Source organism: Pogona vitticeps, chromosome 1 (genome assembly GCF_051106095.1).
Source record: "Pogona vitticeps strain Pit_001003342236 chromosome 1, PviZW2.1, whole genome shotgun sequence".
Taxonomy (NCBI): Eukaryota; Metazoa; Chordata; class Lepidosauria; order Squamata; family Agamidae; genus Pogona; species Pogona vitticeps.
In genome coordinates, this window is record NC_135783.1 from 83418175 (window position 1) to 83446145 (window position 27971).

The window sequence follows — 27971 nt, forward strand, 5'->3', positions numbered from 1 at the left end:
AGGAAAGTTTTTTAACCTTATGACCTGTCACCTTAGATAGCCTTGTAACACTTAAGCATCAGAAAAAAACAAAGGCAGTCTGAAGGAAGAACAAACCGTTTAGGAAAGTTAGGAATGATAATGAGTTGGGTCTGTTGATAGCACCTTGTCAAAGTATACTCAATGTAAAATAAAATCCAGTGAACAAAATTCTGTTGCCAATGTCAACTCAGTTTTAAACCTGAATGTGAAATTTTGAATGTTGAGTTTCATATCCAGGAAAGACACTTTACACAGAAAAAGGCCAGGATGTCCTCATTACACAGATTGGTATGTGCAATGTTCAAAGCTTCTTGCACAGAATTAGGGGTGTGCTCCCATCACTAAACATATGATTGACATAGCCAGTTTTGAGATTAGCCCCCTATTCAGGCTGGGGAGAGGTGTGTAGCTGAGAAAGAGCTATAGGCATGCAATTAGGTCCTGCCCTAACATCTCCCCCAATGTCCATCCTATCTTGTGAGGATGTACATGTTCAGCTGAATACCTTCAACATGCCCTAATGTGCACACTTCACTGATTGTATTCATAAGTGCCTCTTCAGATGTTTCAGGCCATGACACCTGAATAGGGATTGGGGAGTGGTGGAAATAAGCAAAACAAAGGGACACAGAAACAAAGCTTTGGAACACAATCCAAACTGCTGCATCCAGATTTCTCCCGTTAGCATGACCACTAACCATACTTCTTGTGGGATTCTGAAATTAGTGGTCTAAGAAAGTAACTTCTCCAACCCTGATTCATAGCTCTTCCATCCTTTTTCCTTCCACTGTCCTTTCTCCGTAGCAATCGTGTATCAACCTTCATGAACTGGGATTTTAAAAATAACTTGCGTTGACTGAGCTGTGAGACATTTCTGATTTCAGTGGGAATACTAGTGTACTGAGAATTAGCTATCAGTTTGTTTAGGGTTTCATGTACACTTCTTGTATTTCCCAGACCCAGTGGCATTCTTGTCTCTCCTGCCCCCCATCCCCACCACGCCTTGGAATCAGACCAACCAAGTACGTTACTACTACTTCTCTACAACATGGCTCACTGAAAAGCAGCTGGCTTCTGTTCAATATGTTACAGTACTTGAGGTTTTTTTTTAAAAAAAAAAAACAACAACAATTCCCCCACTCATAAAAAGCAATAGATTTTTGGTGAGGAGATATTTTCATATTAGCTATTTATTCTTCACAAGACAAACAAAAACAAACAAACAATCAGCAACCATATATGGTGAACTTCTGAAACGTAGAGACACAGATAGTCCTATTTAGGAGGCAGAGTGTCCACGTTGTGGATCTAGTAGCTCTGGAGCACTAAAATGTTTTGGTGCAGAGTTATGACCAACATTACTTGACATCTAGGAGTCAGTATTTTCATTTTCATTTCAGACTTTCTGCATCCTTCTGCATTCGCTACAATGAGATGTTGAGCAATATTCAAATGGTATTTTGGCGAACAGCTTTTTTAAAAAGCAAAACAATATTACAATTAAAACATAGATTTCTAAATAAATTTCTGATGGTTAAACACTGGTCAGGAACATTTTGAATTCAGAAAGTCTGTAATATTGTGAATGCTGATGACCCTTTTCCAAGTATATTGTACTGAAGATTTATAGGAATTTGACAAATGTTATGGGGTGTCATAAGATTAGTGAAGGCTGGTTTAGCTATCCTCTCACAGCTTTTATCCACTTTATTGGTAAAAACAGGGTGGAAAATGGAGTTTTTTTTCTTGCCTTGTATTGAAGCATATATCTGTTGTTGATGTGTGAAGAGAAGCAGCTAGAAACATGACAAGGGATGAAATGTATCTGTTTCCCCTGGAGTGAAAGTTTCTCAGCTTTGGAAGTTGTTGATCAGCTTCCTTTGGATCAGTGTGATTAGCCCAAGTTCCTGCTCCATCACAGGAACTCTGAATGTCTTTGGAGAGAAAATATTTATCCGCTTCTAATTACAAAGTTGTGTCTCATTTAGTTCTGCCCTTGAGCTTAACTACCGTAGTCTAGATTTAACACTAAAGTATTGACAGGCGAAGTGTCTACATTAAATCAAGGAACTTTTTTCAATTTATATTTCATTGTCATGGAGAACATCAGTACTGAAACATTTTAGAGGTGCACAGAGTCATGCTTTTAAGCATAAAAATATTAGTTTCTTTACAATATTCATATGCTTCATCTGTAATACCCTTCATCTGTAAATATGAATTTCACTGTCAGATTAAATCTACTTTTTAAATAATTCCAGTTGACAAATGTTTTCTTCTGCATACTTTTAACAGAACATTATCTTCATTGTGTATTATAGCAAATAAGAAATAGCACAAAAAGAGCAACTCTATCTAAAGTTTGTTGATACAGATAACCCACTTAAATTTCTCTTGCAGGTCATTCCATTGTTAGAGTAGCTTAGTAGAATTATGGGATGCAAAATGTTATGGAATATATGCAGGCATGACAATTCATATGGCTGTGGCCACAGGAGTCAATTGTATAATTCAGAAATCCCCGGCCAAAGTTCTAAAAGTTGGAAATATTACTGACATTTTGATTTGCTGTGCAGGCAATTTTAGTATTTTCTTACTTTGGACTATGAAAATATGCACATTTTACATATTTATGTAGTGCAAAATCTTGCCAAAGCTAAATACTTTGAAGTCCTGTTTTCTTAAAATGCAAGTGAGTTTTAAAAAGGTCATGGCCTTATAATCACATGGTAGCCAGGAAAAAATGTTACTGGTCTATACAAATCAATATGTAATAGAAGTAAGGAATTGACTCCAAAATTGGCCCTATATTTATATAATGGAGAAAGTTTTGTCACCTCACCCACCAGACTGTACCCTACACACTGTAGGACCTGCATCATTCCCAAGGATACCTACCTAGCTGCCATTCCTGCAAGACAATGTGGGGTGTGGGAGACTACAGGGAGACATGAAACTTCCCTTCTGGGATCACACTGTCCATCTTGTTCATGGGAGGAAAGCACGGATCTAAGCCAAGGAAACAATCTAAGCCAAGGATATATTGCCTTTAGCGAGTAGATACCAAACAATGAAATATCCAGTAACAAAAGTGTTTAATTTCCAGCTTCTATTCCTCAACAGAAAAAGATTTTAACAGTTAACAGAGAAAGTGCTCAACCAAGAAACTATTTAGACTACACATGTGAAGAGGAACATAGAAGAGGACCATATCCACACCATATTCATCTGGATTCATCTTCAGCAAGTTCACTTAACATTGCTGCTATACCAAAATTTCATCATACTTTTCAAATCTCACATAACTTCCAGCTGTTCTCTCCCATTCATTTAATCCATTAACACAGACTAAGTGTCTATTTGGAAATATAAACTTACCTCTAGACTGAGCTATTGTTTTAAATTCTGGATTCTTGGCAGGGTATGATTAAACTATCCACCTAATGTGGCTATTTATTTTCCATGATTTGAATTGCACATGAAATAATGTGGAAGAGTTAATGCTTCTTGTTCTCTAACATGTTATTGAACATGGATATATTTATGTAACTAAAGTTGTGCCTGGAGAGTTCCACATGCAATTATACAAAGGAGAGAGTATAGAATTTGAAATTGATGTCTTTCATTAAGGCTTTTCCTAATGTGCAAAGCGTCACTTAGAATTAGAGCGATACAAGCACATGGTTTTCATGCCAGGAAAACAGGCAGGGTAACAATTGTAGCGATACTTGTAAATTACAAAGGAAGTTAGTCCAAGAAACTAACTATGTAGTTAGGAACAAAGGAAGCTGCCCCTTCCTGAACTTCTTAAAATTAGTCTTTTGGGCAGCATCTTCTATAACCCTCTTGTTGTCCTTTCAAATTCCAGGCGTTGCCATCCACATGTGTAACATTTTTGCACACTCATGATCTGTCTGTCTCACTGCAGATTACACTGCCTGGCAGCCACCCTCCAGAGTGTCAGAGGAGGACTATTTCTCAGACTTCCTTAAAATGCTTGCTACATGAACATGAGAACTTCTCTTCTAGGTATGTCTTTCCCCTTGAAAGTTCTAGGGACCTCAGAATTGTTGCACATGCATGGGTGGGCATGGTGTGCTCACACACATGTATGGGTGGATGGGCATGGCGCACTCGTGGGTGAGTGGGGCGCATGTGCGGGTGGGCAGAGTATTCTCACGGGTGGGTGGGATGTGCTTGCACACATGCGTGGATGCACATGGCATGTACGTGCAGGTGAGCAGGGCACCTGTGCAGGCCATGTGTGCATGTGGGCAGTGCTGGTGGGCGGTAGATCTATTTCTGTGGCCCAGTCCTGCAGGGGGGCGTGGACCGGGGGTTGGGGACCCCTGCATTAGAGGGACAAATTTCTGTTCCCAGCCTCTTCTGTGAAGCACACAGGGAAAAAAGGAGTAACCAGGAAATGCCCAGTTGCCTGCCTCCCAGTCCGTGATATAAAAACTACTGCTCCTGGAGGCTACAAGGAGTAGAAATTTACCTCTCTCTTTTTTTGTAAATAATAACCACAAAAATCCCTGGGGGGCACGTTATTACATGTCCTGCAACCTTGAATGATTGAGCAGAGATCCTTCCCCTCTTCTGTATAACAACCTTTCAGGTTTTTGAAGAATGTGATTATATTTGTATCTCCCATTAGTCTTTTTTCCTCAAGGCTCAGCATGCCATTCTTTCTCTCTTTACTCCTAGAGCTTGGTTTCCAGTTCCCTGATCATGCTTATTGCCCTCCTCTGAACTTGTTCTAGTTTGTCCGCATCCTTCTTGAAATGCAGCATCTAGAACTGGATACAATATTCAAGACAAGGCCTAACCAATGCTGAACAAAGTAGTAGTATTTCACAGGATTTTACCTAGATGAGTGTCCCAATGTGTTTTAATATTGCCAGTTTATTTTCTTCCATTTGAATCCTTATGGCCCTGTTACACAATGGTATTGATTTGTTTTCTCTCTTGTTTTATGGGGCACTGAATCACCTCAACTTTAATTTTAAAAAGAAATAAACAATACATTGATAATAGTTCCTGATGGGTAAAGTTCCCTCAGTTGCACAGGAGCTTCTGGAAGCAATGCATTGCACTCAATGGACCTCCACCAGCGCTATGTCACTTGCTAGACAGCAGGTGAGGTTTACCAATGCATCGATATTCGGGCCACAGAAAAATTATATCTCTACAGCATATAGAAGGGCTGCTATGGGGCAGTAATGGCAGCTGCCTTCCCTGGTGAATTTGCTTTTAAAAAGTATTGATAGGATCATACACACATGCCATACCACTAAGGAATATATTGAAACATCACTGCAATAACAACAAAAACCTCCCGTCGTCATCATCGTTTAGTCGTGTCCGACTCTTTGTGACCCCATGAACCAGAGCACGCCAGGCCCTCCTATCTTCCACTGCCTCCCAGAGATGGGTCAGATTCATGTTGGTTGCTTTGGTGACACTGTCCAACCATCTCATCCTCTGTCATCCCCTTCTCCTCTTACCTTCACACTTTCCCAACATTAAGGTCTTTTCCAGGGAGTCCTCTCTTCTCATGAGATGGCCAAAGTATTGGAGCCTCAGCTTCAGGATTCAAGCACTCAGGGTTGATTTCCTTTAGAATTGATAGGTTTGTTCTCCTTGCAGTCCAGGGGACTCTCAAGAGCCTCCTCCAGCACCACAATTCAAAGGCATCAATTCTTCAGCAGTCAGCTTTCTTTATGGTCCAGTTCTCACTTCCATACATCACTACAGGAAAAACCATAGCTTTGACTATTTGGACTTTTGTTGGCAAGGTGATATCTCTGCTTTTTAAGATGCTGTCAAGGTTTGTCATCGCTTTCCTCCCAAGAAGTAGGCGTCTTTTAATTTCGTGGCTGTTGTCTCCATCTGCAGTGATTATGGAGCCCAAGAAATTAAAATCTGTCACTGCCTCCATATCTTCCCCTTCTATTTGCCAGGACGTGATGGGGCCAGTGGCCATGATCTTAGTTTTTTTGATGTTGAGTTTCACACCGTTTTTTGCACTCTCCTCTTTCACCCTCATTACAAGGTTCTTTAGTTCCTCCTCACTTTCTGCCATCAGAGTGGTATCATCTGCATATCGGAGGTTGTTGATATTTCTTCCGGCAATCTTAATTCCGGTTTGGGATTCCTCCAGTCCAGCCTTCCGCATGATGTATTCTGAATATAAATTAAATAAGCCGGGGGACAATATACAGCCTTGTCGTACTCCTTTCTCAATTTTGAATCAATCAGTTGTTCCATATCCAGTTCTCACTGTTGCTTCCTGTCCCACATATAGGTTTCTCAGGAGATGGATAAGGTGGTCAGGCACGCCCATTTCTTTAAGGACTTGCCATAGTTTGCTGTGGTCCACACAGTCAGAGGCTTTCGCATAATCAATGAAGCAGAAGTACATGTTTTTCTGGAACTCTCTGGCTTTCTCCATAATCCAGCGCATGTTAGGAATTTGGTCTCGAGTTCCTCTGCCCCTTCGGAATCCCGCTTGTACTTCTGGGAGTTCTCAGTCCACATATTGCTGAAGCCTACCTTCATGGATTGCTGCCTTGTCAGCTTCTTCATTACTCCTGGGTGCAGTTCATCCAGGCCTGGGGATTTAGACTCATTCAAAGAAATAAGGTATTCTTGGACTATTTGTTGATCAGTCCCCAACTGCAATCCTGTCCCCTCCACTTGTACTTGACACTTGCCTGGAGGGTCACAGACTGTCTTTTGGGGAAAAACTGAGGTAAAGTAGGAATGGAGCACTTTTGCCTTTTCTTTGTCATCTGTTATCATTTTCCATCCCCATTGAGCAGCAGAGCCGCTATTTCTCTTCTCTGTCTTTTGCTAGGCATGTATCTGAAGAATGATTTTTGTTGCTTTTAGTGTCCCTTACTAACCTCATTTTCAGCTTTTATATTTCTAACAGCATATCTGCAATTCTTTGCTACTTCTTGTTACTCTTCCTTTGTGGCCTGGCCTTCATTCCACTTTCTGTATGTCCTTTTTTCTTTTACAGTCTTTCTTCTCTGAGTTTTTTTTTGTGTGTGTGTGTGTGAAGCCACATTATCCTTTTTTAATGTCTTTCATGGAACCTTTCTATCTGTTCTGACTTTATTAATACCGGGTTTCCTAAAATCCAGCATTCACATGCAGCTACCCCAGCCTTTACTTCTTTTGATATCAAGAACTCAAGTATATCAGGGTCACTTGCTGGCATTTCTTCCGCCAAGTCATTTCTATTGTTTAGAACAAAGTCAAGGATAGATAATCCTCTAGATTTTTTCTGCCACTTTTTGTAGCAGAAAATGATCAGTCACATAAGCCAGAGATTTCTTGAAAGGCTCATATTTGGCAGAATTTGCCTCCCAACAGATATCAAGATAATTGAGATCTCCCATTACTACTACATCATGTCTCTTTGAAATTCCATCTGCATTCTCTCCTTGATCAGGCAGGCAGTAGTAGACTCCAACTACCATCCTCCTTTTGTTTTTTGTCCCAACTACATTAATCCAAATGCTGTTAGAGCAGTACAGCAATGGAAGCAATTACCTTGAGAGGTGGTGAGTGCTCCAGCACTGGATGTATTCAAGAGAAACTTAGACAAACACATGGCAGCTATCCTTTGATTTGTATTCCTGCATCAAGCAGGGGATTGGGCTTAATGGCCTGATAGGCTCCTTCCAACTTCCATTATTCTATGATTCCATGAAAAGCTCTCAGCCAAGAATGAGGAACCAGCATATTGTTAAGCCAACTTTCCTCACTCTTCATCCTGGTCTCTGGTGACTACATCTGATGGGATTTGCAGTCCCACATCAGGAGGGGCATAAATTGCCCATCTCTGTCCTAAATGGCAGACTCAGGCACCTGATGAGTTTTAAAGAGATCACAATCTGTAGATCTCTTTAAAACATGATGTAAAATTGCGTGAGAATGAGGGAAGCCTCTATCTTCAAGTTGTGGCATCTGCATGTTGTTGCCTTGAGATGTAATGGAGAGGAGCTTATTTTAAATAAATCAATTTGCATGCAGTGTAAGTGCTTTGCACACATACACCCCCCACACACACACACACCCAGTGAATTCCCATGGTTCAGAAGGGATGTGATCCCAGGCCTCCTGAGTTCTGGTTCATGACTCTGTCTGCTATACCACACAGGGCATCTAAAGGTTTATACATTTCCTCATAAAAATGAGGAATTGCTCTTTCAAATTTTTCTTTTTATTTTCTATGCCATTTAAACAAATCTGTTCTTGCCTTTCCTTCAAGGTCACTCTGCCTAGATCACTAACTTGGACCAAGGTATGAACAGAGTGATATATTTTCTCAACAAGAAAAAAAAAAAAGCATTTTCAAATGGACTCTGCTTTTGCCTCCTCCCCCTCCCTTCTCCATGTGTCCCTAGAAGCATGTCGAAAACTATTTATGAGCTCTTGTGCAAATTCCTCAACTGATAAATTTAATTTCACATTCCTTGGCTTAAGCAAAAAAATAAAATAAAATATTGCATTCTCCATACACATGTGGAGATTATATTACGTACAATGAAAAATTCAGCAAGCTGTACATTATGGATTTAACCACAAGCTTTTAATGTAGGAATGTCAAATACATTGCACTGGGTGAGTAAACTGCAGAAACTGGCACAATGGATTTGAGAAAAAAACTCTTGTGTTCCTGCCTTTGTCTCAGAATATGGACAAACTGGCTTTTCTAGAAGCGCTCTATAAATTTAAAATTTAGGACTGGCAAACCACCCCTTCCACTAGATATCACCTTAAAATTTGAATAGGAAAAAAAACAAAACAGGAAACTAGGCAAACTGAACTGAAAATAGTTACCACTTGAATTTCTGCAGCCATGTGTGTTCAACACAAGCATGTGTGTGCACAGGCGCACACACAGACTTTTTCATTATGAAATGTCACTACATTATTTGACAGGCTTTCTACATGCTTTACAAACTTGTTAAGTGTTTTAAATGTTAAATTAATGTAAAGTTACACAGGATGCCCCTGTAACAAGAAAATGGTAAATCATTTCTGATTACTCTCTGTCTACACTTGTAATCAAAATTATTCAACTCCCATTGCAAATCAGGTTTATTGTTCAAATTAAGAATTTCAGCTTGTTTGCAATGACCAAATCAAACAAAAGCTATTAAAATGGCTCAGCACAACGAATGCTTCAAGTGCTTTCCCCAAATTCAACTGTAAATGCAACTTTTAACAAATTCTGCAGTCTCAAAATTAATCCCTCACAACAGCACAAATATGCAAAACAGGTGTTACATCAAGCACACCTGATGCAACAAATCAAGATTTTTCTGCTAGAAAACAGCAGCCCACAAAGCTTGGACTTGGCGTGTCATTTACAGTCTACTTATTATCTGGCTCTGCATGGCCAGCCATCCTGTTAAGACAGAAGGGAGCAGCTGCCGGAGGTGGCAAGTTTGGGGTGACACCAAAGTGCTGCAAAAGAGTGGCTATTTCACTGCATTTCAATTACCAGGTGGGGGAAAAAAAAGAAACTTGAGATGTTTGCTATTTCAGGTACCAAAAAAACATGGGTTGTTTGGCTTACCATCTCTTTTGAGGGAAGTGGGAGTGGATGTGTGTTTACCTATCCTGTGCTGTAGACATACAAGGCATCATCAGAAAAGTTGGTATTACTTTTAAATCTTTTAAAATGCTGTTTAGGCCCAGCACATCAGTCCCGCATACCAGATTTTTGCTTATAGGCAGATGAGAAGGAAAACTATCATGCCTACTTTGAATTAAAATCCCACATGGTACTATGGGATATCTCAAAGCAGTCTACATACACGATCTTCTCATAACACGTACAACCATTCTGGAAGTTGGGACAGTATTATGAATCCCATATCGCAGGTATACATAGAAAGTATACCAAAGAGCGTCACTTGCCTAGGGTCTTCTAACATATTCTTGGGAAGATGAGGTTTCAGGCACGAACTGTTTTTCTTACAGTTCAGTTTCCTAGCCACAATGCTACAGCTGTGCTTATACTGTTATATAGTATGTGCTATGCACCATTAAGTCACTTCCAACTTATGGCAACCCTAATCAGTTTTACAAAGTATGTGAGATGTTCAAGGACATTTCATTGCCAGCCCTTCATGACTGAGCAAGAATTTGAACCCCAGGTCTTCTGGGTCCTTGTCAGATAACACATCCACTTAAACAACATTGTCTCTCTGTTTCTAGCACTAGACATCTGTAATAACTACCTGTTAATTAATACCCGTGTGAATGCTCTAGCTTATGTAAGTAACTATAAACCAGAAGAAGGGATGAGTAAACCACTTCCGATTACCTTGTACATAAGAAATCCAGCTAGGTTTGCTATAAGCTAGTATCACCTTCATGCCATGATGATGATGATACCTCTTCTTCATCAGCCCCCATGCTGATGATGAGATACAGCAGGCAGGAAGAGGAGAGACTGAGCCATTACTCTGCCTAATGTGGTCTTTTCTTTCAAAAGCCCAAATTGAAAAATCAGTTGATGAACTCTCATCAGAATCTTTTTCAACATGGAAAAAGGCATTGCACTACAACAGAATGTTCAGTGGCATTAAACAAATGATTTTACATTTGTATCCTATGTATTCAGCTTGAAGGCAGCATAACAACACCTGCTGCTAGAACTCTGTTCCTAAACAACAGCACCTCTCACATACACATCCACTTTGTAGCACTAGCTGCTTTTGGTTTAGCAATACTGCCACCTCCTGTTTAAACTTTCCCCCCCCCTTTAAACAATATTTTCTCAAAAACTATATGAGTGGTTAATTCTGTAATGTATTTTCAAAAGGATCCAATTTAAAACACTAGTTTGGAGAAACAGATGGAGAAGAAAATCAGTGATGAAGTGAAGCATTTTGTTTTAAAGATACACAAAAACTTTCTGACAGGGACCACACAATTTTGTGAGATCCAAAGTTTAAGCGGAACCCCACTGTCTGCAGATAGGCACACAGCTCCCTTTCTGTTAACTGTCAGCCAAATCAGACATTAAGGCAGGATTTAAATTAATTCCTTCCATTAAGACACTTCCCCCTTCCAAAAAAGGATTTCTTCAGAGTTAAGTGGGCAATCAAACGTACAAATGAAGGCCTTGGACCTCCCTGATGATCAGTCACAAAACAGAATGTGGTAACTGCAAGACACAGGTGAAGAAAAGTCAGATGTTTTGCAGCTCTCAGCACCTCTGCAGAAAACACAGCAAGCATATCACTGAGTTTGTAAACCATTCAAGCTAGAACAGAAACATTTCATACACACATTGGACCAGCCCATGTGAGTCCTGAATCCATGTGCTCTTTCCCTTCTGACTCTCTGCAGACGTATCTAGCTCAAATCATCTTGTTATTTGAACCCTTTGGAGCATCTCCAATTCAATATTTTCTGTCATTTATATGACAGCAGTATGTTGTGATGCTTGTTATGACTGCACTGATTATGGTTCAAATCCCACTCCACGAACACATCCAAGGGATATTATCCTGGTTTTGTGGAGCAAGTACAAGGGACCCAGTAGTTCGCATCTGTACAGAGACAGTCTTGGTTAGGGTATGAGAGGAATATCCAAAGGTGAACTGTCTTGGAACACCAGGGAGTCAGTAACCAAAACCCAAGGAGCAGGAAGATACATTTGTCAAGATGTCACTCAGAGTCTATCCATACATCAAGGGTTTACTGGATTGACAATAGTCTGAAAAAGGGAAAGGTATAGTTACAAAGCAGTCAGGGTCAGATTATCTAAAGAACTAGCAGTCAACGAACAGAAAGTGCTGAGAGCAAAGGAGGAAGACGCAACAGACACAAATACTGGTTTTCAGTACTGCACAAGTGTCTGAGTTCTGTTTTTATCTGAAGTGTGGGTACCTCCCTTACAACAACTGGAATGTTTTTGCTATAGATGCTGACTTTGCCTCAGTTGGGCCTTGGTCTTGATCATTCTATGCTGTCAGGAGCACATGGAAGTCTTCCTCTGGCATTTCATCTCTGTTCAGAATGAGGGATCCTTCTCTCCAGGTGTCTGGGTTGTGATGCCCAGCCCAGCTCAACCTGAGAACCCTTCTGCTGAGTCATGGCTTCTCTTGAGGAGTCCACCAGGTAAGTCATAGTAGCAAATATGCACAAGCTACTGTTCTTCATAAGCCTGCCTCTGCATCTTAAGTACTAATATAACCTTACTGATCTACAAGCAACAGCATTTTAAATTTTTTTTAACTTTTATTTATTTTCTATCTAGCTGCTTAAGAAAATTGGTTTAATTTGCTGGGAAAAAATTCAAGAGACAGACACAATAAAAAGATTGACTACTATGTTAAAGCCAACTAAGTTTTATGTGACAGAAGTTTCATAAACTATGTCCAGCAACCCAGGTAACACTATGCACCTGCTGAAGTGGGCTAAAAACCATGAAAACCCGTAACAAATAAAATTTGTCAGCCTTTAAGATGCTGCCCAACTCTGTGAGAACAAAGTGTAGATTTTCTCAAAAAGTATAATCATTGCTTGCTACATGAGAAATAGTATTTTCTCTGTAACATTATTACCATAACAACTGTTCAGGTCAAGATCATTATACTGGCAGAGGGAACTCCATCATTACAACGTAAGTGGGATGAGTTTGCAATAGATGAGTTTACTATTGCTATGTTTGATTGGGTAAGAGTATAAAAGTATTCCTGAAGTCTTCATCTGAAGGAGGAGGATTATTTGGTGATAGTACAAGCTTTTGGTGCAAGTCCCCTCCAGGGACGTGGTGGCACTGAGGGTTAAGCAGAATCTACGAGATGAAGTTAGCTCCTGTCGCTTGTCCCAGCTCCTGCCAACCTAGCAGTTTGAAAGCATGTAAAAATGCGAGTAGATAAATAGGTACCATCTCAGTGGGAAGATAATGGTGTTCTGTGTCTAGTCGCACTGGACATGTGACCACGGGAGCTGTCTTCAGACAAAATGCTGGCTCTATGGCTTGGAAACCCATAGAGTCGGACACGACTAAATGTCAAGGGGAACCTTTACCTTTATCTTGCAAGCTTTTTCCACCTACACATTGTGTTGAGGTTGTGTTCCTTTAGGGAATCTTGAGATCTTGCTATGCACTGACCCGCATTGATCTGTGCTTCATAATACCCAAGCCTGCTTACTGCAATAGTATAAAGATTATTTAAACTGGGGTGGGCAATACTGGCATATCTGAGGAAAACGTTTATGCTTCTGGAATTCTCCACAGACCACACAGACTGCTAAAAATAGGGGAAAATGCAAATTGGAAATAACTAACAGACCCATTTGGAAAAATTGACAGTTTGAAGTATTGTGAGGTGAAAGGAAGTGTGAAGAGTAAGCATTGTCACAATTGCTGTGGTGAATTAAAATGTGGAAATTTGGTTGAGAGACAATTCAGTAATCCACATAACTGCTGCAGAACAAGCTGAGTGTATGTATCTCCTGACACAGGACAGGATAAATACAGTAGTATCATAAAGGCTGGTTTTTTGTTGGTTAGTTTGTTGGATTCTTACACTGCCCTTCTCCTGATGTAGGAGTTCAAAGTGTCACACAATTTTCTTAAAACACACTGGAATTAAACCAAAATACTGCAACCTTTTTAAAAAAAGCTAATAGGCATTAAAACACAAATTTAAAAATGTAAAAACATTTTAAAATGATATAAAATACTGAGTGCCTAACAACTTGGGTACAGACTATCTGAAGGACCGCATCTCCCTATATGAGCCCTCTTGGCTCTTAAGCTCATCAGAGGTGAGGGTCGACAAGGGTAATGAGTACAGGAGAGTATCCAGTGGACTATTCAGGCTGCTCTTTGCCATATAAGGCTTGACATCCCTTTTTTTTTCTGCTGGCAATGCAGGCATGATATTATACAGCAATATTGGACTACTTCCTGGCATTTTGTATCGTGGATACCAAAGCACAATACCCCATATTCATAAAGCAGTATTTTCTTTCATTTTTTAAAAAGAATTTAATAGCTTCTCATTTCATTCTTTAACATTCCTAATTCAGCCACCTTGTCTTGCCCTCCCTTTCTTCTGCCTCATAAAACTAATCCCATCCCTAGGACTTGAGTGATGTTTGGGGGAGGTGCCAGTAGTGAAACAACAGGATGCAGCCCAGCAAAGTGAGGGCAGCCAGTGTCTTTGAAGACCCATCACAGGTCCCCCTGAAACTAGTTTTAGAGGGCTGGAAAACACTGTGAAGCCCTTATTTTAAACAGCACGAAGGGACCATCATGCAAGATAAGAGAGCAAAAGATTTGAATGGTGGAATTAGCATCTCTAAGTAAAAAAAATTCTCTTCATGAGCCATTACAACATATATGAACATCCCATGTGCTCATACTGAGCAGCTAACCACCACAAACAACTTCTGCCACAAGCATAATGCGTTATTTTAGCTATATGTGTAGCAGTGTATTATACAAAAACTATATTAATTTATTTCACTTGCTTCGCTTTAACCCCAAATGTTTTTGGAGATAAAATGTGAAAGTGGATGCATTCATCAAAATATATTTTAAAATTACTGTCTCTCACCACTCAATCATTGTTCAGCATAAATTTCTAAAACATACGAAACAGTATAAATCTGCAGTCCACAAGTTTCCATGGAGCAAATCTGTCAGTACTGTAACACCATTAATTTGACTGGAATGACAGAATGGATTAATTGTTCAGAATACTCAGCAGTAGATACCACACTTGCTGACCTAACGAACTCATATATTCACATATAATTTTTACAGAGACACAGCACACACCAAAATCATAATAAAGTTGTAATTTTTCGCTAATATGGATGTTAACATTTACTTTCCCCATTATGGAGTACTGTATTTATTATTTTTATATCTCCCCTTCACACATAATAACCTCACATGCCAGCAACGTGAAATATCATAAACTTCTTAAGGAATGTTTTTATAATAAGCCAACCAGGTATAAATAAGATTTTTATAACAGTTTATAAATTTTAAAGCATACAGTGAGGTTAAGTAAAGGGGAAACTAAAGTAGTAAAGAGAGAAAGGGGGGCTTGGTTATACAATCCAGCACTGTTTGCATGTTTCATGGCAAAAATATTTAAATACTTGCACTTTAAGTCTATAAGAATAATGTCTTGATTTAAGTAACCTTTTGTTACTCTCAAGGGTCCAAAATCAATTTTAATTTTTTTTACATCTCTTAAAATGCAGAATTTTATTATTATAGTGTATCTCTCCTGGGGGTGGAATAAAAGCATATAGGTTTTTTTTTAATAACTGAAAATTGATTTGAAGACCAACGAAGACCCTGAGTTCCCACACAATACTATACATGATATAACTGCCATGGTGGGCCATTTTTCTCTTTTCTCCATACTATACTCTGGGGTGGTTTTACATCCATCCTAGGCAGCAAGATGATGGCCACAAAGAGGAAGAATTATCAAAGAGGAGGACCAAAGAGGACACTAGACTGCATAAGCATGCATCTACTGATTTGTATGATCAGATTCAAACAGATAAACAAGCCATATAATTTAGACAATGCATTTCCCATGAACGGAGAGGCATCTTCAGTGCATGCTGAATTCTTACATCAAATTTGGAGTGGGTAGCTCTTGAAACAGTGGACACTTTCCAAAGGCAATTATTCTCTGGCAAACTTCCAAATGGAGCACGGCTCTCCTTAAGAGGATACACGGCCACCCCAAACAGTGCAGAAGCAACAAGTAGGAATATATGCATGTCTATACAATAGTGAGGCCTCCAGGTACATCAGCACCAGTTCACACCTGCCACAAATAGTGCTGTTAGTGCCACAGATTAGCCACCTATAGGTTTAAACCTATAGTTCCATGGGGAACACAGAAGAACCCTCCAAGAAGAAATGTCTGCTGTGCAAACACATTTGGGCATCCCCTGGGCAACAGGAACCTGTTGGTTGATCATACATTTCTATGCCACCTTTCTTCCAATTAAGGGATCCAAGACAGCTCAAACGTTATTTAAAAACTAGCTAAAACCACAACAGTTCCATGAGTCTGACTTCCTTTCTATGTTTTGGAGTTGTGTGGTTGCCACCACTGGTGTTGCACTTCCTACTTCCATCCAGGTGATTAAGGCAAGTACTGTAGTTTGATCACATACTCCCAAGTAACAACAGTCTGATCTCACCACGTATAACCATGTAGTCCCCTTTACCTATACAGTAGCATGGAAACAAATATCACTTGACAGGAGGACAGTACAATTCAGTTACAGAACTCCTCTGGTGCTCTACAGATGTTTTGGATTTTAACTCTTGCTGGCCCTAGCGAAGGGTCATGTATTCTGAAAGTTATCCAGACAGCATCAGCTTGAAGAAGGCTATCGTAACCCATGCTGCTCCCATACACAGACGCTGCAGACCCATCAAACATACACAATCTCATGAGCCATTAAATAAACATTTAATTTTAAAAATGCATATATCTGAAATAGCCCCCGGTCCATGCTGCAGTTTTATTCCCATGTGCCTCTTTTTCTGCTATTGTTATTGAACAAAAACATCCACATAGAAGAAAATTCACAAGACTTGCATGTTTTATAAATTTTGGATTGGCTGTGAAATTTATCATGCCAATGTTTTGGTTATTTTTGGTATTTCAATAGCTGTGAATAACTCCTTAAAAAGTTTATTTTAAAATTTCATTCTGCAGGTTTTCTCACTGCAGAAATATGTGTGATCTTCTTTCTGATGCACAAGTTATCATTTAGATTCATAACTGACAGCCAGCACAAGTATTCTTGCCATGCTAGTATTTTCAGAAGCACCAGTTTGCTACAATTTCTTTTAGCTTCTACTATAGTCACAGACCATGCATGAAAAAAATCTACATAGATATGCAGTTCACTAAAAACAACCTGCAGTTTTTTGCATTTCATTTATTAAGATAAATGGGAGTAGACCCTACTCTTCTCCCAAAGCAAACCTGAAGGTTCTTATCTCCCACATGCAATATTTTATGAGAAAAATTATTTGAAAGATGTGTAAGATACCTGTGAGCTAGACATTTACTCATGTATTTATGGCATCTAAATCTTATCAGCTGCATTGGTTTTGACAGAGTGTGAAGAATTTGGCTAGACCTCTAGCTACACAGCAGAAGTGCAGGGGCCTATAAAGCAGCATTAGCTTCATATCTCCCTACTAACACTGTCGATAACTGAGAAATTGGTAAGAGAAATAAAAAGTTCAGTTCGTTCAGTTCTGACCAGAGGCACAAATCAGAAAAAAAATATGATTTGCGATTTGTCAAGGTTGATGAATCACAAATTACAAATGTACAATTTTTTTCTGATGAATCAATAAATCCATCCATTTTTAAAATTTAAAACCATATAAAATGCTTCCCCCCCAGCACCTAGAAACACCCAATTTGCAGGTATGTTTCCCGATTCTCCTCTACAAGTCCTGTAAGTTTGGCTTTCAAACATCTGAGTTATACACCCACAAGGAGAGCTCTCCAGGAAAGTTTCTCCCAGGTTCCTAGAGACATGAAAATTTCAGAGAAGCTTCTACTGACTCTCCTCTACAGTCCCTCTAAGATTGGTGAAGATGGGGTTTAAGGCATCCAAGTTATACACTCAGAAAGTGCTCCCCCAAACCAAGAAAGTGCCCTTGGGGAAATTCAATCTTTACCAAACTTGGAGGAATTGTAGAGAAGTTTAGTAGTAGTTTGTAATTTTGATGTCTCTAGGTGCCAGGCTTATAGCCAAACAAACAAACAAATAAAAAATGCTAAAAATTCATTGATTCATATTGATCAGGGGCATTTATTTGTACTGTACAAATAAATAAACTAGCAATTTTTGAATGATTTTGGTGATTTGTATTTAAATTCCTGCCCATTCCTAGTTCTGAACAAATCCAAAACATATTGTAGGAAAAATTACTGGTTACAGGAACAGAATTTAATTGACTCAGAGCTACATGACTAACAGCATAACTTGCTAGTAGACTGCCATATAACTCAAACTAAATACTGAAAAAGGCAGGAAGGTGTGGCTCTCTTCAAAATCAGAGGCAGACAAGGAACAATTGGATACTGCTGGATTGATTGACATGTTAGACCAGACAGGTCCCTCCCAGCCAAACCTCTTAAAGGCAATATATGAAGTTGAAAAATAATTCCAACACAACTCGTCACTGTGAATTACAGAAAAGCCAGCCTGTGTGGCCCTGGGAGTGTTCTCTGCCTAGGAAACCCTGAAAAGGGTCCCCATAACTTAGAATTGACTTGACAGCAACACATTAATTGGGTTTTAAAAGTATGTAATATGTCCAAGTTTACCACTGCTTCCCCCTTGTGCCATCCAGTGGCAAATTGTTGCATTTTTATAAATTGTAGTTCGGGATTTCCTCAAAAATTATCAAAAGTATTGTCACTCCTAGAAGACACATGGGAACCTTTTGAGTAAAGTGCTTCTAAATTTTGTTGTTTGAGGGGCTGCAATCCCTAGATAAAATGATATGTTGTTTTAGACAAATGTGCTTGTTGTACTAATCTTGTATTTTGATGGAGTTAATCAGAAGCAATTTTAAAGAACAGGCAATTCTCTAGTTGCTGGACCAGCCAGAAAAAACTTGCATATGTAAATTAGGGCTCAAACTAGATGATAGTTTTTACATCATTGGAAGGAACCATCCCTCCAAGGTGGGCAGCTGCACGAACCTGACTCCACCTCCCTCTGTGCAGTTTCCTCCTCCATGCAGCCCCTTTGGTTCCAGTTGTGGCAGGACTTGGCAAGCACGTGGAGCAGAGGCGCACACAGAGAAGCCCAGTGGGGCTGAAAATTAGAGTATATTGATTGGACAGGATCTCCCTTAAGGCTATCTGTTTTCCTCACTTTATATGTTGCAAATTAACTCACTTTCTCTGCACACCCACACGCACCGTGGAGGAAACATTGCTTTCATTTTATGATGATTGGCCATTGGGAGGGAAGTGGGCCTCATTTGCAAATATAATTACATGGAGCTTAGAAAGGATCACATATCCTGGAGGATAGTGTCCAAACCTTATTGGTCTAAATTAATGCTGGTGAAAACTGGATGACATCATATGGACTGGTAAAATTTGATTTAAATGAACTGAAAGTTTCCTATCCTCCCCTGCCCCATTATAAGGTTCCAAGGGTGCATAGGGCTCCCCTTTGATCTATGAAGACTTTAGCAGCTCTCGGACAAAGGAGTGAGGTTGAGAGCTTTTAATTGCTGAAAGGGGGTTCCAGATCACCACCACCAAGATCAGAAAGGTTGGCGGTGATCTAGTGGTGTTTTTTACCATTAAAGCGCTGCATACACACACATTACTACCCTGTCTTGAGGCTACCCATGCTGATTGAGAAGCAAGCAAGCTTTCAATTTACATTTTGCCAGTATTGATGGGTTAATCTGGTTTGTTGTTTAGTTGTGTCCGACTCTTCATGACCCCATGGACCAGAGCACGCCAGGCCCTCCTGTCTTCCACTGCCTCCCGGAGTTGGGTCAAATTCATGTTGGTTGCTTCAATGACACTGTCCAACCATCTCATCCTCTGTCATCCCCTTCTCCTCCTGCCTTCACATTTTCCTAACATCAGCGTTTTTTCCAGGGAGTCTTCTCTTCTCATGAGATGGCCAAAGTATTGGAGCCTCAGCTTCAGGATCTGTCCTTCCAGTGAGCACTCAGGCTTGATTTCCTCTAGAATGGATAGGTTTGTTCTCCTTGCAGTCCAGGGGACTCTCAAGAGTCTCCTCCAGCACCAAAACTCAAACGCACCAATTCTTTGGTGGTCAGCTTTCATAATCTGGTTTATGCCAGTGTAAATTTACAAAGGAGGGTTTTCTCCATTGTAACAGGAGTTTGGTCCCACAAATTTACAGCAAAAACCTGAAGGAAAAATGGGAGAACCAATGCACCCTTACTTTTATCATTGTTCCCCTAATTTTACATTCCCATGACAGATGACCCAGCTTCACATCTTAATTAGTAACTGCTTATTTTAAAAAAAATATCCAGCCTTCAACCACCAAGTCTAGATGTTTTCACTAACTCAGCTATCACTTACCTTTGACTATTTGAAAGAATTTGGCATCACCTGTAACACTATATATTACTTGTTTTAAGACTCAATACTAAAATTGGAATTTAATTCCTCAAAGATTAAGTTGTTTCAGAATTCAGAAAATCTAATGTAGATACTCTGCAGCACTTTCAACTGAACACTGTGCATTTCAGCCATTTCCAATGGCACTTTTAAAAAATTATAAGCTTGGCAGGTGTGAAGAGGGCACTCCCAAGAACACCAGCTCCGTTGGTGTGTTATCCCCTCCTTCATCTATGGCTGAAGAGTATGAGACTGCTTACACAATTTTACCACCTCTGGGAAAAAGGCAGCTGTCATCCAAAAACGGCAGAGGAGAGAGGAGAGCTGGGACCTGATAGGCAGAAAAAAACTTGTGGTGTGAGAAGGAACAAATCTCCATCAGAAAAAAAAGGAGTGAGCTGTCCCCCTCAAACTACCATCACGGAGGAATAACAGGAGAACCAATAGCCAAATATTTGATGACAGGAAGAGGAGGTGAAGATAGAGGACATGATAAAGCAAAGCAGGGCAAGGATTGGGGACAAGAGGTGAGGAAAAAGAAACAAAGAGACAAAGGAACTACTGCCAGGTTGGGAGTGAGTCAAACTGGAAAACCCCTAAACCCATGAGACTGTATGAAACTCTCTCTGAAGGAAATAGGAAGACAAAGGAGTCACTGTCCAGTTAGTCTAGCTGGAAGGTATAGAATGAACTAGTCCAGTGGTTCTTAACCTTTGTTACTCGGATGCTTTTGAACTGCAACTCCCAGAAACCCGTCAGGACAGCTGGTGGTGAAGGCTTCTGGGAGTTGCAGTCCAAAACTCCTGAGTAACCCAAGGTTAAGAACCAGTGAACTAGTCTATCCCAAGAAAGATGGTCCCCGGAAGAACACTGAGAGAAGCCTGACACTGGAGAAACCCATTGGAGTGGGCCAGACACCCAGTGTGGGATTCTGTTCACGAGCTGGAGTACATCCCTATGCAAACCTCGTGGCGCAGTGGTTAAAACGCTGTACTGCAGCTAAAACTGTGCTCACGACCTGGGGTTCAAATCCCAGGTAGCCGGCTCAAGGTTGACTCAGCCTTCCATCCTTCCGAGGTCGGTAAAATGAGTACCCAGCTTGCTGGGGGGGCAATGTGTAGCCTTTATAATTAAAATTGTAAACCGCCCGGAGAGTGCTTGTAGCGCTATGGGGCGGTATATAAATCCAATAAATAAATAAATAATAAATAAATAAACCTACAGATGATGAGTTTGATGGAGCCCCCCCCCCCCACTACTAGAGGCCACCAACAGTTATGGGATATTTGGTTAACTTAATTGGTTAAGTTTACCTCAGTTTGTCAGCGAAGATGAATAAACAGATATATGACTGAGTAATTTTAACTGCATGTTACAACTTAATGTTTACTAAGAGGGGGAACTGCCTGCAGTAAAGCAAGAACCCATTTACAGTAGGTTGAACATCTCAAGATAGCCACTGCTTCTGCTACTGAAATTATTTTTTCTTCCAATTTTTGGAGGAAAAAATGTCTCATACAATATTCCCAGTAAGCCATGGGACAAGAGAGACTTCCTTGGATCACCAGCTTCACTGGAGATGCCACTGAAATGCTGTAGATAGGACAACTACAAATGAAATCCTAACCACAACCTAGCCTAAATACACTGGAACTCTGATGGGTGAGAAATATTCAATATTCCACTTTTAGTTACTATAACTGCAGTGTATGACAGTAAAAATAAAAATTTTAATCTGTCAATTCTGCACTACACTTTAGGCAAATAAATCCATGGTTCTTCTGGAAGTTATTGAGTGGGGCTTCAAAAATAGATTAAAGGTATGTTGTGCCTGAAGAAGTGGATTAACTATAAAAAGATCACACTGAAATAACTTTGTTAGTCTTCTACATGCCATATTTTGTTTTTGTTCTTGCAAGAAAACTAACAGGACATCTTTTGGAACATTAGGAAAAATACTAGAGCCCCAGAAAGGAGATCTGAAGGCTGTACCTCGGAAAGAAGTGGAATTTTAAGCAATTGATTTGCTTCATAAATATATCAGGATATTACAAGATCTACCTCAAAATTCAGCAAAACACAAACACCTGTCAGGCTCAAACATATTTTATTTGTTCATTTCTTGCACTTGAAGTACTCTTCGATGACATCTTTGGCCTGAGATTCTTTGCCATAGTCCTGGAATAAGACAACATGTCAACATTACAGGAAGTTAAAAAAAAACAGGCATTGTAATGGCAAGTACCTAAACAAATCAGATATCCAAATACTACGCAAGATACAGGTACAGAGGTTCTGTAAAGTTTTAACTGAAATCTTTACAGCTTTCTAAATGTTCCTGCAGAGCAGACTGGAAGATTAAAGGTTAGTAATTTAAAACAAAGTTAATCCAGCATCAATTAAGGATTTGAAACATCCATGTAGCCATTTATTGGGACCTCAATGACTATAAAGTCTTTGAGGCTCGTACTCTGGCCTTATTCTTGCCAGCATTATTTTAAATTTCTGCAAAACATTTAGAAGTTAAGCAGATTTTATCCTACTGGCCATTCTCATTATGACACCATCTTGAAACAGAGTTTATTGAACAACCTTTATAAAATATCTAGCTACCAGACTCATTATGTGCATCAATTTACATTTAAATAGTATTAGAAGACTGCAAATATAACTAACATTAATATAAAAATTCACTTTTTTCAACACTTTTATATATATGATCCTCTTACCATTTTACTTTTACTATCACTCATACTCCCAAATTATTTCATCTGCCAAAATCCTACAGGAGAAAATCAATTTGCAGAAAAGTATATTCTGATTCTGAAATTAGCATAAAACTAGGAATGCAAAGGACAGCTTGCTTGAAGTGGGGGTGGGGACACTTGTGCAGTCTTCAAGTAAATAGGTCCTCACCTCTCCTTAGTTAAACTAGCAAAACAAAAGGTGTTGTACTTCCCAGCTGACAGTTCACTGCCAGGACTGGATACACAAGACTAAATCATACACAGCTTGCATGTGAGCAGCCATCCAATGAATAATAGATCTAAAATAATCCGATTTCAAAATAAGAGAATTTTTGTCATCTTACTTTGACAACCACACAACTGCAGCCCACAACTTTGCGGGGTTTTCCTTCTCTGTCGATCTTGCAGAGACCTACCCATTCACCCAGCTTCTTGTTGTCATCAACCTGTCAAAGACATTTGCATTCAATTGGACGAGTATTTGATATAAACCAGTAAGAACAGACTTAAAGAATGCTGTACACTCAGACATATAGGGTAACGTTTATGGTTGTTTTCCTCACAAGTCTCAGTAGAGGGAGCCAAGTTATCATCACTGTACAGCATAGACAAAACCAATAAAAGCAGTTTCCAAAGAAGTAGACATGTTAAGTCTGTGTCTTGGAATGTTGGTAAAAGAAAAAAGAAAAATACTGTAGTATTTTACTGTAAAAATTGTGGCTTCATTTCAGTGTGAGCTTTCATAGACTAAAGTCTACTTCCTGAGAAGCCACGTACTAAGTTCAAGGTATGCACTTTACACACCTCAAAGACCTTACAGAACAAATAAAAAACTGATGTTGCCTTACACTACTAACTGCAAAAAAAGTGCAAAATCATTACCTTTATCAGGTTAATTTGATGTTCAGCACAAAGGGCTTCAACCAGCTTGACATACATGGGCTCATCACAATTGGATGCAAGAACACACAGGTGGGCTTGGCGTCTAGAATAGTATTGTCAAATAAGACTGTCATTTATGCAAAGAATTACAGCAAAGCTATTTCCTCAAATTTACATATAAATATATTCAACTTACTGTCCTCTGTAAGCTAAAATCATCTAATCAACAGCGCCACTATAAATGCTACATACATTTTCTTTCTGAAGTAACAACAAAAGTATATATACTAAAAATACTGCACAATTCCACTAATGAATATAACACCATTGCTGCTATTTTAACAGATGTAACTGTCTTCTAGTCTGTCAGCCATTGCAGTGTAGCAGATAGTGGCACACCAGAACTCAGAAGACCTGGGTTCAAATCCCTGCTCAGCCATGGAAACACACAAGGGTTAGGTGGCACTGATAAAACCACTTCTTAAATATCTCACATACCTTGAAAACCCTATTAGGTTTGCCATAGGGTCAGATATGACTTGATGGTACATGACAGGAAAAAGACATTTAGCCACATTTTAAAATACATTTTAATATCCATCTCGGAATGCATTTATCATGGTAAACCTTCTCAAATTATCTGAACTACAATGTACACTTTTGCCTCAACATGCACTTTTCTGTTTCTCCATTCTTGCGACAAATTTGTATCTACAGGTTTGTCAGACTACTATTTTCACTCATAAGACGAGTGAAGGGGTATCCGACATTTATTACAAAGTCATCATTCAAACCCTGTAGTTCTCATCTCTTTATTCATCGTTTTGGCTATTTATTTAACCAGTATCCAGTTTGGCAATTTTGATAGTTTTGCAATCCATTCAGGACTTCTTCAGTTTACATAACTTGCTGGAATTCATGTATCACTATTCACCTTACACTAATGATTGTGTACTTTTCTTTTCACAAGGAAAAGGAACCTTTTCATTTGAGGAAAAAATCAAGTACCTGCAGATGCTTCCTGCCAGAAGGGGCAGGATGTTGATGTTCTTAAGAGTCCTGTCTCCTTAACTGCACAGTTGGTATAAGTGAAACTCCAACAATCGCACATGTAAAGCAAAGCAAAAGGCTACATAGGCTAGCTTTAGCCTAATGGCACTCATAAAAGTAAGAGCCAGCACTCACTTGTCTAAGGCTTTGGCAGCTTCACGAATTCCACGGGCTAATCCATCGTGGATAAGTGCGGTCTTCAGCACTTCTTGAAGGGCGGTGTTGACATCCATTACACCTCCAGCAACAATGCTAGATAATAGAAAATATAAAAGTGTATTTCCTTGCTGCTTCTTACCAAAACTCAGTTCAGCATTAACCATTATTAACCTCGTCATTAATCATGGCAAGCTCTCCACTGCTGATCAACAGGAAAGTCATCTGTTAGTATGTAAGACAGTACTGGAAATACATGACACTCATATATGGTTTCATTCATCCATTAAGACTATCAGATGCCAACATACTTTTCCATTACTCTTTAACTATTACTTAGATCACTTTTTATTGTGTTAGTTTCATCTGCCAGCACTAACTTTTCAAGGATAGCTCAAGATTTCTATAACCAGGAGGTATATGCATTATAAGCTATATACAATTTTCATAGCCTTATATCCCACACTCTCAAGCATCTTGAACAAAAAAGCACATGGCAAGTGTGCCGGCTATTCAGGTTTTTCAGTTGCTTCTTCCTTATTGAGACTCACGGCGCAGTGGTTAAACCACTGTACTGCAGCCAAAACTGTGTTCACGACCTGGGGTTCAATCCCAGGTAGCCGGCTCAAGATTGACTCAGTCTTCTATCCTGAGGTTGGTAAACTGAGTACCCAGCTCGCTGGGGGGGAGGGGGGGCAATGTGTAGCCTGCAATTAACTTGTAAACTGCCCAGAGTGTGCTTGAAGCACTATGCAGCGGTATATAAGCAGCACGCTTTTTGCTTTTGCTTATTATTTTCCAATTCTTACAACATACTGCTGACCATAAGGAGTAACAGTAAAATACAACTTTTATAAAAACCAAGCAACACATTAATAACAGTAATTGCTGTGATGCAGCTTTTTAACACCTGGTGTTCAGCTTCAATGTATCTGGACTCTACACAGAAGGGTTACTGATGGACTATTATCATTTTTATTACACCTTCTAAATACACATTTATTTATTTATTTATTTTATTTATATCCTGCCCATCTGGTAGACTCTACCACTCTGGGCAGTTATTAGGTGGATATTCAATGTCAAGTTCCTTCTCAGCTATGGAAACTCACCGGGTCTGGATAACCTGGTAAAGCCACTCCCCCAAATATCTCACTTACCTTGAAAACCTTATCAATGTAATTATACAGTAATGTCACTGTTTCAACTTGACAGCATGCAAAACATGACCCCACTATTTACATTACAGATGTGTCAAAGAACACAAATAGTCCAAAAATGTTACTCCCCAGTAAATACGTTAAATGATCTAATTTCTAATAAAATTCTCTGACATTCATATACAATATGCAACCAATGTGGAATCTGTTATGAGGCTGCTAAAATCTTTGGCTTGGATCTCAATGTAACTTAAAACAAGTTGTCAAAATGAAGCTTTGTTTCACCCCATTTCACAATGTTCCTACATGCTTTTTGGGGAACAAGGGTGTAAGTGGGTAATAAGAGAATGAACAATAAATTTCGTTATGGGTTAAACTGAATTTTAATTCCAGCTCTCTAATGCAGACCTCCCATGTAACTGTATACCCCCTCCCGCCCAAATATAAGCCTCTGAGCTTCAAAGGAAAGCAATAGTGAAGGCTAGAGGGGGATGCAGATCACTTGGGAGACTCTTTGTTTGAAAAGATGGGACTTAAATTCCAAGGTGTTACTATTCAAGGAAGTCTTCACCCACCTACCCTAACAAGTTCCTTTGCATGCTGCTCAAAAAAACATTCCAAGAAACTTTTGGAAACTACCTGAGGAAGACGGGGACATGGTACCATCAAAACCTAGCAATCTAACTTTTTTTTTCAGTGGCCCAATAAAGGTATTGCCTGTTTCTGCATCTAGGTTGTTTCATTCATAGGAATCTCCTTAAATTTCCCCATGATCCTAGGCTTTAAAACCGAACTTTAAACCACAACAAAGCATATGGACCTACAAATTTATTCAATAGGGAGAAGGAATTACCTAAACACCTATAACACACTTAAGGCCCCCTGAGATTCAAAACTTTTAAGAGCACAGAAACGTTATCAGCAAAAGCAAATGTTCATCAACTTTTTGCGTGGCCTCACTACAACTTCTGACAACTTAGGGAAACCGCTCTGCCCGGCCCAGAAAACGCTGGGCTCCAAGGCCCAGCCACGTGGAGCTCCTGACGGGACAAGGCCGGAGTGGTAGGTTCAGCGGCCTCGCATTCTCCCCCCCCCAACCCTCAGACTAGGCCGCAACCGTCCCTTCCGCAACCCCAGAGCCGCACCAGACTTACCCTTCCTCGGCCATGGTGGGTGGTGACGCTCCCGCCCGGGGGTTACTGAAACAAGACCAAAAACCTGTTATGCAAAACCCCGAGAGAGAAACCCCGACGCCTTGGCCCCCATGTTCCGCTCCCTCTCCCCGCTCCCATCTTGCCCTCGTAAGGGAAAAGGGCGGCGGTGAGGAGACCGGCTCCACGCCCGCCACAAAACAGGCCTCCCGAGCCCCGCGCTCACCTCGCCTCCTCCACGAGCCGTTGGTAAAAGGGAAGAGGCGGGCCTTCCCGTCTGCCATTTTAAAGGCGCGAGGACCCCCGCCCTCGGGCGCTCCTGGCCATAGGCAGCTAACCAAGTCGCCTGAAAGAAAGAAAAAAGCTGAACTGGTAGTCGCCGCTGCTCAGCCGTTCTAAGACAGTTGGCAGCAGTAAGGCTCGAAAAAGCTTCGAAGACCAAGGCCAGTACGCTCAGTTGAGCGTAGTGGTGCAAATATTTGAGGGATTTTTTCAGACTACAACTCCCAGAATTCCACTGGCAGTGCGGCCGGTTACAGTTCACAGGGGCCTAATAACCTCCTGACACGAGTCACACACCATAGGTAGGTGTCTATGTTAGTGCCAGTTGGATTTGGA

General features: G+C 40.0%; 1 protein-coding gene and 3 non-coding genes across 4 annotated transcripts; all 4 read right to left on the reverse strand.

Annotated features, from left to right (window-relative positions):
* Positions 1–22297: 22297 nt before the first annotated feature.
* Positions 22298–27693, reverse strand: RPS12 (ribosomal protein S12). The gene is made up of 6 exons (XM_020779826.3): positions 27580–27693; positions 27357–27401; positions 25022–25138; positions 23837–23939; positions 23299–23400; positions 22298–22385 (listed from the first exon to the last, which is right to left on the reverse strand). Exons 2-6 carry the CDS (start codon positions 27368–27370, stop codon positions 22323–22325), a joined length of 399 nt encoding a protein of 132 aa, XP_020635485.1. The 5' UTR covers positions 27371–27401; positions 27580–27693; the 3' UTR covers positions 22298–22322.
* On the reverse strand, positions 22624–22756 carry LOC140703636 (small nucleolar RNA SNORA33). Its single transcript, XR_012082938.1, has one exon. It is a non-coding gene; the product is annotated as a small nucleolar RNA SNORA33 (small nucleolar RNA).
* Positions 23470–23558, reverse strand: LOC140703639 (small nucleolar RNA SNORD100). The gene has a single exon (XR_012082941.1). It is a non-coding gene; the product is annotated as a small nucleolar RNA SNORD100 (small nucleolar RNA).
* On the reverse strand, positions 24554–24630 carry LOC140703618 (small nucleolar RNA SNORD101). The gene has a single exon (XR_012082920.1). It is a non-coding gene; the product is annotated as a small nucleolar RNA SNORD101 (small nucleolar RNA).
* Positions 27694–27971: the final 278 nt, after the last annotated feature.